Genomic DNA, 16,912 nt, shown 5'->3' on the forward strand with positions numbered 1-16,912 from the left:
CAGCAACCTGGGGGGCGGGGGGGGGGGGGGGGGGTTTCAGGAAAAGGCAAGTGGATGAATGGGTGAACAAAGCAAGGTCTGGATGGCTGGAAGGCTAGGGTAGGCAAAGGTTTGATAGACAGATGGGGGATGATGAGATGGATGAAAGAATAACTGAATGGATACAGGTTCTCACCTTTAATCGTGTTCCCTTTGCTCCTGTGGAATCTGCCCTTTCACTTCCAGCAAGATCGACCAAACTGATTTTACTGACCTACAGAAAAAAAATTAGAAACAAAACATTTCATGAGATGTCAGATAAAATTTCCTGATTTTAATTCTCTTCCCCGATTTTGAACCTCGCTACAACTCTCCACTCTGTTTCCTCTGCACTGTAAATTCTGTCGAAGATGCACCACTGTCTCATATCTCTAGATGATAACGTATCACCCTGGAACAGGGGAAGTCTCTGTGTCAAGGCTGAGAGATGGATTTGATGCTTTATAAAGTGCAACCTGAGGCCAGACAAAACTATCTATGAAGAACAAACCTAGCAGAATCTGCATAATCACAGAATGGGAGCTGGTTGTGTGACAGGCGGAGGGCAGCCATAACACAAAGGTCTTTCTTGTCCACCTTGTCCTTATATATCTCGGTGTTGTGTTTTGTTTTAGAGTGCCTCTGTGAAGCACCTTGGGACATTCTATTATGTTACAGGTGCTATATGATCTATTAATTCTCCTTTTAAACCATTTCTCCTAAGTTCTTCCTTCATTCCTCTGGTGTGAGCTCTCAGTGTGCACCTTCCCTAATATAAACTCACCCAGCGCTGAACCTTTCTCACTAACTGCTCATTCAAAATCCTCCATGATTTTGAAAAGGTTTGTTAGATAACAACCTTCGCTATTCCAATGAAAGTAGGAATCAATTTTCCCAACATTTCTTTCCAACTATAATCTCTCATTCCTGGGAATATCACTCCTCCATTTCTATGTTAATCTGGAATTACCTGACTGCACAAATCCTGCTGCAGTGACCTTTAGACACAAGCCTGGAGAGTCACTTCAAGTTGCTAATAAGCTGCATTTATATAGCACCTCAGAGGTAGTAAGACAGCACAGTGTATTCCAAAGTGCGTCACAGAGACATAAACCAGGAAAAAAAACTCGCCAAACTATGGAGGGAGGTATGAGGACAGGTGATTAAAATCATGGTCAAACAGGTAGCATTCAAGGAGGTTCTTAAACAAGGACAGAGAGAGAGAGATGGAGAGATAGAAGGAGATTTTTAAAAATAAATTTAGAGAATCCAATTTTTTTTTTCTCCAATTAAGGGGCAATTTAGCGTGGCCGATCTACCTACCCTGCACATCTTGTGGGTTGTGGGGGTGAGACCCAAGCAGACACGGGGAGAATGTGCAAACTCCACACGGACAGTGACTCAGGACCAGGATCGAACCTGGGACTCCGGCAACCACTGCGCCACCGTGCCACCCTGACGGAGGGAGATGTAGCGAGTGAGAGAGGGATGGAGAGAGAGAGAGAGAGATAAATGGAGAGAGAGAGGAATAGAGAGAGGGAGGTAGAGAGGAATGGAGAGAGAGAGAGAGAGAGATGGAAAGAGAATAGTCGAGAGAGAACATGGAGATTAGCACTGCTACCTCATAGCATCAGGGTCCCAGGTTCAATTCCAGCCTTGGGTGACTGTGGAGTTTGTACATTCTCCCTATGTCTGCGTGGGTTTCCTCCGGATGCTCCGGTTTACTCCCACAGTCCAAATGTGTGCAGGTTAGGTGGATTGGACATGCTAAATTTTCCCTTAGTTTCCAGGGATGTGCAGGTAAGGTTACCGGGATGAGGTGGGATGGGCGGTGGCATGGACATGGTCAGACTGTTCTTTTGGAGGGTCAGTGTAGACTTGATGGGCCGATTGGCCTCCTACTGCACTGTAGGGATTCTATGATTCATGAGAGAGATGGAGAGAGTGAGATGGAGAGAATGAGATGGAGAGAGAGACAGAGAGAAATGGAGAAAGAGATTTAGAGAGCGATAGAAAGGGAGAAAAAGATAGAGAGAGAGATGGAGAGAGAGAGAGAAAGATGGAGAGAGAGATGGATAGGTTTAGGAAGAAATGACTGCCAATGGTGGAGCAGAGGCAAGACAGATTTTTGATGTGCAAGGAAGTGAGTCAGGGGCTGTGAGGGGCAGGCAGGAAAGTAAAGTGCACAATCAGATCAGCCATGATCTTATTCAATGACAGGGCCAAGCCTTGAGCCTTGGCCTACCTCTGCTCATAGCTCTTCTGTTTTGGTGGAAGCCCAATAAGCAAAGTGGAAAGGTATGCAAACTACCTGAAGGATTATCGAGCTGGGCTGGATTTGAGTGGACAATGTCAATCCCCCCCACCCACCGCTTCCAGTCCACTCATTCCCTTTTACCTTCTCAGAAGATGTTTCTGGTGTGGAGTCATGTGCTTTCTGTGTGAAGATAATGTTGAACACAGCGTGAGATCGACTGCTTGTCTCATTCATGTTCGTGGCAGCCACCGTTCTGAGGAGAGAGAAAACAATCTGAGTGTGAACTCTCTCTTATTCACATTCACTCCTTCGCAGAGTTGCATCATACTTGCGCTTATACCTAAATTGCTAATTCTTTCATCCTCATCTATCAGCAGATTCAAAGTTAGTACTCATTTGTGACGATCGGAGGATTTTAGGAATATTGGCTTCTAAATAACGGGACAAGTTCAGAGTTAAAAGCCTGGGGATACAGCGTGTTTCGCTGCAGTGGTCATGGTTTTAAAAAGGATTTTGTTTTGTACAGGCTTGGGAGCTTCTAGCAGCCAGTAGGTGAAATTGCCACAGGAATGTGTTTTCAGTCTGGGTTATTGCATAATGATTTGCCCGGGGAAGTCCCTGGAAGTTAATATGCATTTGCAGCCTGCAGAGGTAATTTGTTTTTTAGCTTGGTGAGATGAAGTCATTGCTGGAAAGAGCCCAGAAAGGCAGAGAGGGGGTGAGTTTTGAGAAGCTATGGAGAGAAGCAGTTTTGGAGAAAGCTGTTAGAGAGACAGGGCTTTTGGAGGAAGACTTTTGGAAGTGAACTCTGATCTCTCATCTGGCAACCCTTCTGTTTTTCTTGAGACCACAAGTGAAGGTAGTTTTCTTTCTCAGGAGAAGAGTTTAGAACAAAACGTTACAATATTTTAACAGCAGAGAAGTCTTGTTTGAAGACAAAGAAGAGGCTGAAAAAAACCCGGTTGAAGATATTCAGCCAGAGTATGAAGGTTGAAGATATTCAGCCAGAGTCTGAAGGGATTCTAACTCGAGCCAAAATCTGTTCTGTACCATAAGCATTCCTCTATGCCCTGCTAATTTTAAGCTGGATTAAGAGCTGTATGTTTCTCTTCTTGTTGTTTAATGTATAGTTGTGTTAAGGAGTAATTGGAAGCTGTTCTTTTTGGGTGTGAAGTTAAAAGTTTAATATTGTATTTATAATAAAGTTTTGCTTTAGAAACACCAAAGCACTATTTTTTCATGCAATTACTCCTGGAGCGATTCAGTCTTTCCGCACAGTCTTAAAATAAACTAAAATATTGGGATTTCGGTCCAGTATCTTAGCCACTGTTTATGTCTGGGCTGGGATCGGTAACACATTTTATTGACTTTTACTGGCATTTTGAGGTCTCATATCTGCCTTCCAATCAGATACTGACATCACTGGAGTTAGGTCAGAACTTTAACTTGACAGGTTATTGTGAAGTAACAGTTCTCCCTCTGTCACTCACGCTCGGGAGTAATTTGTTTGAAATTTGAGACAACAGGAGCAATAGTCCCCAAAGGTGGAGGCAATAGTGACAGTAGGGGCTATACTCACTAGTCGGGGGATAATCTTTCAGTAAGTGGTCAATCTACGCGACAAGCCCCCTTGTGAAAACAATATATGTTTTTTATTCATTCATGGGATGTGGGGGTCTCTGACTAGGTCAGTACTTATTGCCCAACCCCAATTGCCCTCGAGAAGGTGATGGCGAGATGAAATGATTAGATGTAAATTAGAGAGATTTATTTTTTTAAATAACATTTTAAGATGAGTCTCTGAGCAATTTAAGCCATGGTAAGTGTAGCAAGCATGGAAGGAACCTGGGGCGAAATTCTCCCGAAACGGCGCGATGTCCGCCGACTGGCGAAAAAACGGCACCAATCAGACGGGCATCGCGCCGCCCCAAAGGTGCGGAATGCTCCGCAGCTTTGGGGGCCGAGCCCCAACATTAAGGGGCTAGGCCGACGCCGGAGGAATTTCCGCCCCGCCAGCTGGCGGAAACGGCCTGTGTTGCCCCGCCAGCTGGCGCGGAAATGACATCCCCGGGCGGCGCATGCGCGGGAGCGTCAGCGGCCGCTGACAGTTTCCCACACATACGCAGTGGAGGGAGTCTTTTCCGCTGGCGGAGGCGGAAGGAAAGAGTGCCCCCATGGCACAGGCCCGCCCGCGGATCGGTGGGCCATGATCGCGGGCCAGGCCACCGTGGGGGCACCCCCCGGGGCCAGATCGCCCCGCGCCCCCCCCCAGGACCCCGGAGCCCGCCCACGCCGCCTTGTCCCGCCGTTCAAAAGGTGGTTTAATCCACGCCGGTGGGACAGGCAATTTATCGGCGGGACTTCGGCCCATCCGGGCCGGAGAATCGAGCGGGGGGGCCCGCCAACCGGCGCGGCCCGATTCCCGCCCCCGTCGAATATCCGGTGCCGGAGACTTCGGCAACCGGCAGGGGCGGGATTCACGGCAGCCCCCGGCGATTCTCCAACCCGGCGGGGGGTCGGAGAATGACGTCCCTGGTTCCCAAAATAGGGATGGGCAGTAAATGCTGGCCTAGCCAGCGACATCCACATCCCGTAAATTGATTTTTTTAAAAGGCGCCACCAGTAGATTTCCTTGCCCCATGTATGGGTTTGTTATCGACTAACTAATGAAGACTACTTCCTAGTTTCATCAAGAATTCCATTTTTGCCGTATTGTGCAACTACCAGAATGGTTGATGGTGACCTTGGTCTTTATTTGTCCGATAATTCCAATGTTCCCCAAGGAAAGAGATATCCCGTTCCTCATACCTGGCCTTGTTGCCTGAGTCCATGAGGTCCGATATGTCATTGAAGGAGGTGACAGCGAGTTTGGAGAGATCCTCCACGTAGGGGCCAAGGATGGGGTGTTCCCGAACACGAAGGTTCCCTTTGGTCTTGGGGTTCAGGAGGTCTCGTACGCGCTCACAGTAAATCTCCATGTAACTGACCTGGGGAACACAGCAGGAAGGTCACACACAAAAGAACAAAACACCAGACCCATGGCGACCATCGTCAGCTGGGGAAACAGGGTTCTCTCGTCCACCCTCGTTCAGTGAATGTCCCCTCACTTGATGAACCCTTCCATTGCACGATTTTGCGTAATGTTTGTTTTAGGAAGGTGAGATGCCCAACTCCCTCGTTTAGAGAAAAAACAAATTTTCCCCATTTGCCCTGTCTGCAGAGACACTGAGCATGCCTACACCCAGACCTGCTGGAGAACTGCAACTTGAACCAGAATTTGACAAAACTCGGGTGAAAACTCAGTATGTTAACTCATTGTCAGCTATTAATGTACCTTGAAACATCTAAATAACTAATCATAAGATTCATTCAGGCCCCCCCCAACGTTGACAGGACACACGCCTGTACTCCTGGTTCAGGGTCAGCGCAATGCCGAGTGGAGCTCAATCATCAACAACATGTCTCTGCTCCAATTGCTGAACAGCACTCGCTATCAATGTGATATCTTTTCCATTCACCACATCATTGTTAGACCTATCTGAATGGCTTAGCCAACTGGCATTGGATTATGGGACAGTTTTGGTTTGTAGGCCATGCCCATTAGAAACAGAATAGGTTAAATGAGCGCTTTCCAAGAGAGAAAATGCCCACCTGACTGTATAGCATACGTACTCAGGCCCTGAGAGTGAACAACTATTTTGCCACCGACATTCCCACATGAGATCTTTTTAAGAATAAATTTAATGACGCAAGATGGGGCGTCCTTGCCCTGAATGTGCACAGTAAGTAGTCACAGCCAAGTGTCAGGATGAGGAGAAATTTGGGATGGACAACTTCACTCTTACCTCCACCGAGTACGAGAGGTTGGCATTTGCATTGTCATTAATTCGGGCAAAAAGATCTTCACATAGCTGGGGAAAGAGAAAGATAAAAGAGCAAATATCAGAATATATCACCTGTAACTGCAGTGGACCCAGCAAATTCGGGGCACTTGAGAGGTATCAGATGTTCTTTATTCGCAGGTGTTCTTATTTTCAATATGATTATTTTGTGCATTAAAAAACCGGAGAAACGAATACCCTGCAGAGGTCCTTCCTCTCTCAGAGCTGCTCTCACTCTTTGTTGCTGCTGCTCCTGGCTCTGTGGAGAATGATGGCGTCCATCCCAGGAACCCCCATCTCCAGACTCTTATTATCACCCTCTCTTCCCTTTCTCCTTCTCTCCTCACATCGCTTTTCCCAGTTTATATTTCTCCCCCTATTTAGAGGCTCCATTCCAAATGCCGAGACATACCAACTTCCCCCCCCCCCCCCAACTTCCCAATGCCTGACTGCATTCCAGGGAGCCGCAGCTCTCTGCCATGAGCAATTGGCTGTCCTTGGCGGGGTGAAGAAGGGGTACAGTCCGACAGGAAATTTAATCCAATGATCGCCACCTAAATGCAACATCCTGGAGGCGGAATCTCATCTCAGTTGAGGTTGGTGCAGATCCCATAGGGAGTTCTTGACCCAGAATTCATAGCAGGCGAAGGCCTCTTCCCCCAAGACTGAGCTATGCAAACATGGAACCTCTTTGCTGCTCTGGGTGTTGGGGGATTATCTCCATTACCTAAAATCCATTTTCTTTTCACCATTGCCACCTCATACTTATCCACTTTGCTTCCAGTTACAAACACTCATGGTGATTTGCCCAGTAAATATTGTTGTGTCATAACATTCTGACTTTACACACCTTTTGTCAATTTCAACAATCTATTCCCTGATGGGATTGGACAAATGGGTTCTCAATAAATGTGCCTCCCAAATGGGAATGAGTGGAGGGGAAGGCTATCATGGGAGATGACACAGTAACTGTATTTGAAGCAGACGTTTCAAGGTTGGATCATTTTCAATGTGGCCAACGTCAGGCCGTGGCATCCAGGAAGGTGTCTGCTATTTAACAGCCTCACTGCTCTTCTCCTTGAACTGGCCCAAATACAGCAGCACCAGTCCCTCGTGGGATTTATATCTCCTGTTGGGATGAAGTGGATCCTGATGAAAGAGGTTTCAATGTGGGAGCACTCAACAGCAACAGCAGGCGGTGCTCAAGAGCTTTCCAGCACTGAACTCACCTGGGAGAATACCTGTGGCCTGCTCCGGGGAAACTGTTAAATATCAAACCAAACTTATCATCAGTTATCACACACTGAAGCAAGCTCAGGGTGCACATTTACAAATAGTATCTCACAATTAGATTCTTCAGCAAATAAGGGAAATTGCCATTGGATTACACAGATACTTGAGAAACTGCCCAGCTTCCAATCAAACAGTTTTACTATATCTGTAAAGGGTGGAAATTAACACAAATTCAAAATTTACAGGGATACATTCTGTATTTCGCGCTCCCAGCTGCACAGAGGCTCAACACAGAGGTGCCGGCTATCTGTTTGCTCTGGCAATCGAGCCACTAGCAATTGCCCTCAGAGCGGCGAAAGGATGGAGTGGTATCCAGAGGGGGGTCGGTGAGCATAGAGTTTCATTCTATACGGATGAGCTGCTCCTCTGCAAACCAAATTCCGCGACCTGGGGATCCAAGTAGCCCATGACTGGACACGGATCCACAAATGGAACCTGACTATCTAGTGGAGGAAGTCAAAAGGGACCTGCAGAGGTGGGGCACACTCCCACTCTTGCTGCCGAGGAGAGTGCAGACGATCAAAGTGAACGTACTGCCCAGGTTCCCCTTCCTATTCAGATCCCTCCCGAGTTACATCCCCAAAGCCTTCTTCAAGGGTGGCACAGTAGCACAGAAGGGTGGCATGGTAGCACAGTGGTTAACATAGTTTCTTCACAGCTCCAGGGTCCCAGGTTCGATTCCCGCTTGGATCACTGTCTGTGCGGAGTCTGCACATTCTCCCCGTGTCTGCGTGGGTTTTCCTCTGGGTGCTCCGGTTTCCTCCCACAGTCCAAAGATGTGCAGATTAGGTGGATTGGCCATGCTAAATTGCCTCTCAGTGTCCAAAAAGTTTTGGTTGGGTTATGGGGATAGGGTGAAGGTATGGGTTTGCGTGGGGTGTTCTTTCCAAGGGCCAGTGCTGACTAGGTGTGCTGAATGGCCTCCTTCTGCACTGTAAATTCTATGATTCTATGATTTCAGGACACGGTGAGTACACAGAGTGTACAGGAGGACGTGGTGAGTACACCAACTGTACTAGGGACACAGTCAGTATACAAACTGTACTGAAGGATACAGTTTTATACAAACAGTACTGAAGGACATGGTGAGTATGTGAACTGCACTGGGGACAGGGTGAGTACACCGACTTATGGCACAGGAGTACATAAACTGTACTGAAGAACGCGATGTGTACACAGACTCTACTGGGGGACAGGGTGAGTACACACTGTACTGGGGGACATGGAGAGTATACCGACTTTTATGAGGACATGCAGAGTATACAACTTGTACTGGGGTCATGGTGACTATATAAACTGTACTGGGGATACAGTGAGTACACAGACTTTACTGGGGGACAATGAGAGTATACCGACTGTTATGGGGACACAGTGAGTACTCAGACTATACTGGGGATACAGTGAGTACACAGACTGTACTGAGGATACAGTGAGTACACAGACTGTACTGAAGGACAGTCAGTACTGAGGATACTGTGAGTATACAGACTTTACTGGGGGGCATGGAGAATATACCGACTGTTATAGGGACATGGAGAATACACAAACAATACTGGGGACATGGTGACTATATAAACTGGACTGGGGATAGAGTGAGTATACAGACTTTACTGGAGGACAGGGTGAGTACACAGACAGTACTGGGGACACAATGAGTACACAGACTGTACTGACACAATGAGTACACAGACTGTACTGAGGACACAGTGAGTACACATAAGTCCTGGTGGGAAGGATTAGGAAAAACCCCAAGGCGTTCTACACATATGTGAGAAATAAGAGGATGATCAAAGTGAGAGTATCGCCGATCAGGGATAGTGGAGGGAACTTGGGCCTAGACTATGAAGAGATGGGGGAGGCCCTAAATGAATACTTTGATTCAGTATTCACTAGAGAGAGGGACCTTGTTGCCCATGAGAACAGTGTGAACCAGGTTAATAGACTCGAACAGGTTGATATTAAGAAGGGGGATGTGCTGAAAATTTTGAAAAGCATCAGGATAGATAAGTCCCTTAGGCCTGACGGGATATACCCAAGGTTACTTCGGGAAGTGAGGGAGGAGATTGCTGTGCCGTTGGCGATGATCTTTGCGTCCTCAGTCTCCACTGGAGTAGTACCAGATGATTGGAGGAAGGCGAATGTTGTTCCCCTGTTCAAGAAAGGGAATAGTGAAATCCCTGGGAATTATAGACCCATCAGTCTTACGTCTGTGGTGAGCAAAATATTGGAAAGGATTCTGAGAGATAGGATTTATGATTATTTAGAAAAACATAATTTGATTAAAGGTAGTCAGCATGGCTTTGTGAGGGGCAGGTCATGCCTCACAAACCTCATTGAATTCTTTGAGGGTGTGACGAGACACATTGATGAAGGTCGGGCAATGGCTGTGGTGTATATGGATTTCAGTAAGGCATTTGATAAGGTTCCCCATGGTAGGCTCATTCAGAAAGTTAGGGGGCATGGGATACAGGGAAATTTGGCTGTCTGGATATAGAACTGGCTGGCCGAAAGAAGACAGCGAGTGGTAGTGGATGGAAAGTATTCCGGCTGGAGGTCGGTGACCAGTGGTGTCGCGCAAGGATCTGTTCTGGGACCTCTGCTCTTTGTGGTTTTTATAAATGACTTGGATGAGGAAGTGGAAGGATGGGTTAGTAAGTTTGCCGATGACCCGAAGGTTGGTGTAGTTGTAGATATTGTTGAGGGTTGTTGCAGGTTACAGCAGGACATTGACAGGATGCAGAGCTGGGCTGAGAAGTGGCAGATGGAGTTCAACCTTGATAAATGTGAAGTGATTCATTTTGGAAGGTCGAATTTGAATGCTGAATACAGAGTTAAAGGCAGGATTCTTGGAAGTGTGGAGGAACAGAGGGATCTTGGGGTACACGTACATAGATCCCTCAAAGTTGCTACCCAGGTTCATAGGGTTGTTAAGAAGGCGTGTGGTGTGTTGGCTTTCGTTAACAGGGGGATTGAGTTTAAGAGCCGTGAGGTTTTGCTGCAGCTTTATAAAACTCTAGTTGGACCACACTTGGAATATTGTGTCCAGTTCTGGTCGCCTCATTATAGGAAGGATGTGAATGCTTTGGAGAGGGTACTGAGGAGATTTACCAGGATGCTGCCTGGACTGGAGGGCATGTCTTATGAAGAAAGGTTGAGGGAGCTAGGGCTTTTCTCACTGGAGCAAAGAAGGCAGAGAGGTGACTCGATAGAGGTGTACAAGGTGATGAGAGGCATGGATAGAGTGGATAGCCAGAGACTTTTCCCCAGGGTGGAAATGGCTGTCACGAGGGGACATAATTTTAAGGTGATTGGAGGAAGGTACAGGGGAGATGTCAGAGTTAGGTTCTTTACACAGAGAGTGGTGGGTGTGTGGAATGCACTGCCAGCAGAGGTGGTGGAGTCAGAGTCATTAGGGACATTTAAGCGACTCTTGAACAGGCACATGGACAGCAGTAAATTGAAGGGGTGTAGGTTAGGATGATCCTAGATTAGGATAAATGGTAGGCACAACATCATGGGCTGAAGGGCCTTTGCTGTACTGTTATATGTACTGGGGACATGGTGACTATATAAACTGTACTAGGGGATACAGTAAATACACAGACTTTACTGGAGGACAGGGTGAGTACACAGACTGTACTGGGGACACAGTGAGTACACATACTGTACTGAGGACAGAGTGAGCACACAGACTGTACTGGGGATAGGGTGAGTACACAGACTGTACTGGGGATAGGGTAAGTACACAGACTGTACTGAGGACAGAGTGAGCACACAGACTGTACTGGGGATAGGGTGAGTACACACTATACTGGGGACACGGTGAGTACAAAGACTGTACTGAGGACACAGTGAGTACACAGACTGCACAGGAGTCACGGTGAGTACACAGGCTGTACTAGGGGACACGGTGAGTACACAGACTGTACAGAGGACACAGTGAGTACACAGACTGTACTGAGGACACAGTGAGTACACAGGCTGTACTGGGGTCACGGTGAGTACACAGGCTGTACTAGGGGACACGGTGAGTACACAGACTGTATTGGGGACATGGTGAATGCACAGGCTGTACTGAGGACACAGTGAGTACACAGGCTGTACTGGGAGACACGGTGAACACACAGGCTGTACTGGGGGACATGGTAAGTACACAGACTGTACTGAGGACACAGTGAGTACACAGACTGTACTGAGGACACAGTGAGTACACAGACTGCACAGGAGTCACGGTGAGTACACAGGCTGTACTAGGGGACACGGTGAGTACACAGACTGCACAGGAGCCACGGTGAGTACACAGGCTGTACTAGGGAACACGGTGAGTACACAGGCTGTACTAGGGAACACGGTGAGTACACAGGCTGTACTAGGGGACACGGTGAGTACACAGGTTGTACTGGGGGACACGGTGAATGCACAGGCTGTACTGGGGGACACAGTGAGTACACAGACTGCACAGGGGTCACGGTGAGTACACAGGCTGTACTGGGGGACACGGTGAATACACAGGTAGTACTGGGGACAAGGTGAGTACACAGACTGCACAGGGGCCACGGTGAGTACACAGGCTGTACTGGGGGTCACGGTGAGTACACAGGCTGTACTGGGGGACACGGTGAGTACACAGGCTGTACTGGGGGTCACGGTGAGTACACAGGTAGTACTGGGAGACACGGTGAATACACAGGTAGTACTGGGGGACATGGTGAGTACACAGGCTGTACTGGGAGACATGGTGAGTACACAGGCTGTACTGGGAGACACGGTGAATACACAGGTAGTACTGGGAGAAACGGTGAATACACAGGTAGTACTGGGAGACACGGTGAATACACAGGCTGTACTGGGAGACATGGTGAATACACAGGCTGTACTGGGGGACACGGTGAATACACAGGCTGTACTGGGAGACACGGTGCATACACAGGCTGTACTGGGGGACACGGTGAATACACAGGTAGTACTGGGGACAAGGTGAGTACACAGGCTGTACTGGGAGACATGGTGAACACACAGGCTGTACTGGGAGACACGGTGAATACACAGGTAGTACTGGGGACAAGGTGAGTACACGGGCTGTACTGGGAGACATGGTGAATACACAGGCTGTACTGGGAGACATGGTGAATACACAGGTAGTACTGGGAGACACGGTGAATACACAGGTAGTACTGGGAGACATGGTGAATACACAGGTAGTACTGGGGACAAGGTGAGTACACAGGTAGTACTGGGAGACATGGTGAATACACAGGTAGTACTGGGAGACACGGTGAATACACAGGTAGTACTGGGAGACATGGTGAATACACAGGTAGTACTGGGAGACATGGTGAATACACAGGTAGTATTGGGAGACACGGTGAATACACAGGCTGTACTGGGAGACACGGTGAATACACAGGTAGTACTGGGGGACATGGTGAGTACACAGACTGCATTGGGGACGCGGTGAATACATGGACTATGTCATGGAGGTGATATCCTATTGTTGATTTAGCATTCAGTATTGACTGTAATGCTCGCGAATGATGATGCTACATGCAGTTCAGCCTACGGCCCTCAGTTGGCAGACCTTTGAGTCTTACCTGGGGGATGATTCCCTGCTGCTCCTTCTCCTGTTTGCCCATCATGGTGTAGGATTTCCCTGCCCCAGTCTGCCCATAGGCGAAGATACAAACATTGTAGCCCTCGAAGGCATGCTCCAGCATCTCCTCCCCAATGTCTTGGTACACCTGCTGCTGTGAGGCATAGTTGATGTCTGCAGGCTGGAATTAAGGAAATAGATGGTCATAGTTAGAACAGGGCATTGCCTCCTCCTTCAATAACTCCATCCCGATCTCTACCCATCCATCACTCTTAAACCAATGCCTTCCTTTTAAAACGTAACTCTCATTTGTGCCACTGCCACACCAAGGCATTCCTCTAGCACTGGAATTTGATTTGTTGCAAGGGGTTTCATTTCTACTTTGTGTTTTGGTGAGCACAGAATCTTGAGGAAACCAATCATTAACAAGGAGGGCATAAACTCAACAGAACAAACACCTCCGGTCAGGTACGGTACATGTTAGACACAGAGTAAAACTACCTCAACACTGTCCTATCAAACACTCTCAGGACAGGCACACCTTGGGTTATATACAGAATGAAGAGCCCTCTACACTGTCCCATCACACACTCTCAGGGTAGATACACCCTGGGTTATATACAGAATGAATCTCCCTCTTCACTGTCCCATCGAATACTCTCAAAACAGATACATGTCAGACACAGTGTAAAACCCCCTCTAAACTGTCCCATCAAACACTCTCAGGATAGATACACCATGGGATATATACAGAGTAAAACCCCCTCTATACTTTCCCAGCAAAAACTCTCAGGACTTATACACCGTGGGTTATATACAGAGTAAAACCCCCTCTATACTGTCCCATCAAACACTCTCAGAGCAGACACACCATGAGTTATATACAGAGTAAAACCCCCTCTGTACTATCCCATCAAACATTCTCAGGACTGACACATCATGGGTTACGTACAGAGTGAAGATCCCGCTACACTATCCCATCAAACACTCTCAAAATAGATTCACCATGGGTTATATACAGAGTAAAACCCCCTCTACACTGTCCCATCAAACAATCTCAGAACAGACACACAATGGGTTATGTACAGAATGAAGATCCCTCTACACTGTCCCATCAAACATTCTCAGGATAGATACATGTTAGACACAGAGTAAAACCCCCTCTATACTGTCCCATCAAACACTCTCAGAACAGATACACCATGGGTTATATACAGAATGAAGATCCCTCTACACTGTCCCATCAAACACTCTCAGGATGGTTACACCATGAAGGATATACAAAGTAAAACCCCTTCTATACTGTCCCATCAAACGCTCTCAGGACTGATACACCATGGGTTCTATACAGAGTGAAGCTCCCTTTAGGCTGTGAACGAGGCAGTGGCGGGGTGAGGGTGATGTGGTCTGGGAGCTGCTGGCTTCCTCTGTTCTGCGTGAGCTGCTACATACCGTGGTGTGGGACCAGTAGGAATAGTCGAAGTTGAAACTCTTGGGGGCCTCCTTGGGTTGCTTCGGATTAACAATTGCTGCAAGAAAAACAGAGACAAAGAACAGGGAAAGATATATCAGTGCACCTTTCAAATAATTTCCGTCCTATGTAATCACACAAAATGTAGTGAGATACTTCAAGGCATTGTACAAACATGGTGGCAAGCGGGGACTGGGCGGCAGTCAGAGGAAGTGACACAGGAGGATCGGTGCAAAAAGTTTGATCCAGGGCTCCATTAGCATTCCTGATCTCTGGGTCGGGAGGTTGAGGATTCAAGTCGCACTTGAGTCAGGCTTACCTTGTAGTGCGTGAATGCAGTCTTTCAAATGGGACTTTAAACTGAGATCCCTGTCTGCCATTTCAAATGGGTGTAAACGGTCCCACTACACTCCTGAAAGAGGGGGGGGGTGTCCCTGGTGACCTGGTCAATATTCATCGCTCAACCACCATTACTAAATATTACTAAAATAGATCATCTTTGGTCATTTATCTCACTGCTCTTTGTGGGATCTTGCTGTGCCCAAGTTGGCTGCTGCGTTTGCTGCACTGCAACAGTGGCTACACCTCAAAAGATGCTTTGGGATGTCTCGAGATTGTGAAAGGCACGGCGTAAATTTGAGCCTATCTCTTTCTGAAAGACTTTTGCAAAGATATCTAAGAAAGTGGAGGGGCCTAAAGGAGAGAGCTATGGAGTGAGAGGCCACACCTATCTACTGGCTGCTCGGTACTCAGGGCAGGGACATTCTTCATCAGCGTTTAGCAATGGTGACTGTTATATTACCTTTGGTGGTAATATGACGTTGTTCTTTGCCTTTTGATCCAGAATGGTCCGTTGAATTGATGACAAAGAAACCACCAATTTTCAGATTGAATCAAAACTAATTTATTGGATAATGATTAATTAAATGAAGTTCGCACATGCTACTGAGCTATAACTAGTAATGAAGTAATGTTGAATCTGTCTAGCAATAATGATATCCTCGTGTTAACTCTCTAATCTAAATTACTCCTCGTGCTGTGATCAGTCTGTCTCCTTTGCTAACTACCCAGCATTCGCTGAGGTCTGATATTTATACTGGTGTTGCCCTCTAGCGTTTGAATTCTACTAAGATGTAATAATTAACCCTTCACTGGTGTACCAATATACATATTATTACAGTGACTGGCCAAACAAGGCTACCCAAGCCAGTGCAATCCGAACACCACGAGGGTCTTTCCTGTGGAATCTCTCCACCAATTATTGTGCTGGGTACTATTTCCTTATTGCTGTGTTGCTCATCCATTGTTCTCTGTTGAATCTTTAGATCTTTATCCCTCCAGAAAAAAAGCAAATAAGAATCTGTATAAAAATAACTTGTTAAAATTGAATTGAAGAGTGGGATTGGAAGCTTTCTGGCTGGATCTACGCTCTCATGTTGCTGCGGCCAGGTGGGAAAAGCAAACCAGGCAGACAATCTCGATTTAAATCTGTGAACGGTCAGGGGTAAGCCTTTAGAGGAGGGTTTCAGGTCAGACTCTCCCCAGTCAATGAGTCCGATTCTGTGGACAATGGGGACAGAAACAAAATACCGCAGGGACTGGAAATCAGGGGCGAAATTCTCCGGTATCGGCACGATGTCCGCCTACTGGCGCCCAAAACGGCGCAAATCAGTCGGGCATCGCGCCGCCCCAAAGGTGCGGAATGCTCCGCATATTTGGGGGCCGAGCCCCAACCTTAAGGGGCTAGGCCCGCGCCGGACGAATTTCCGCCCCGCCAGCTGGCGGAAAAGGACTGTGGTGCCCCGCCAGCTGGCACGGAAATGACATCTCCGGGCGGCGCATGCGCGGGAGCGTTAGCAACCGCTGACGGCATTCCCGCGCATGTGCAGTGGAGGGAGACTCTTCCGCCTCCGCCATGGCGGAGACCGTGGCGAAGGCGGAAGGAAAAGAGTGCCCCCATGGCACAGGCCCGCCCGCGGATCGGTGGGCCCCGATCGCGGACCAGGCCACCGTGGGGGCACCCCCTGGGGCCAGATCGCCCAGCGCCCCCCCCCCCCCCCCCAGGACCCCTTGTCCCGCTGGTAAGGTAGGTGGTTTAATCTACGCCGGCGGGACAGGCATTTTAGCAGCGGGACTTCGGCCCGAGAATTGCGCGGGAAGGCCCGCCAACCGGCGCGGCGCGATTCCCGCCCCCGCCGAATATCCGGTGCCGGAGACTTCGGCAACCGGCGGGGGCGGGATTCGCGGCAGCCCCCGGCGATTCTCCGACCCGGCGGGGGGTCAGAGAATCTCGCCGTTGAAATCTAAACAGAAAATGCTGGAAATGCTCAGCAGGTCCGGCAGCATCTGTGGTGAGGGAAGGAAAGGTAACGGGGGATATTCCTCCCCTGCCCACCCCCCCC

The 16,912-nt window shown here is 48.1% G+C and overlaps 1 protein-coding gene across 32 annotated transcripts in view; it reads right to left on the minus strand.

Moving 5' to 3' along the window:
* The window catches only part of kif1aa (kinesin family member 1Aa), a 511,250-nt gene that overhangs the window by 314,193 nt on the left and 180,145 nt on the right, over positions 1-16,912 (minus strand). For all 32 annotated transcript variants that reach the window (XM_072474808.1, XM_072474806.1, XM_072474807.1 and 29 more), the window contains exons 3-8: positions 14,492-14,568; positions 13,041-13,220; positions 6,121-6,186; positions 5,084-5,262; positions 2,417-2,528; positions 176-253 (exon numbers count right to left, since the gene is read on the minus strand). In XM_072474808.1, the coding sequence (XP_072330909.1) occupies positions 176-253; positions 2,417-2,528; positions 5,084-5,262; positions 6,121-6,186; positions 13,041-13,220; positions 14,492-14,568 (692 nt within the window). The remainder of the gene's footprint in view (positions 1-175; positions 254-2,416; positions 2,529-5,083; positions 5,263-6,120; positions 6,187-13,040; positions 13,221-14,491; positions 14,569-16,912) is intronic.

Source organism: Scyliorhinus torazame, chromosome 14 (genome assembly GCF_047496885.1).
Source record: "Scyliorhinus torazame isolate Kashiwa2021f chromosome 14, sScyTor2.1, whole genome shotgun sequence".
NCBI lineage: Eukaryota > Metazoa > Chordata > Chondrichthyes > Carcharhiniformes > Scyliorhinidae > Scyliorhinus > Scyliorhinus torazame.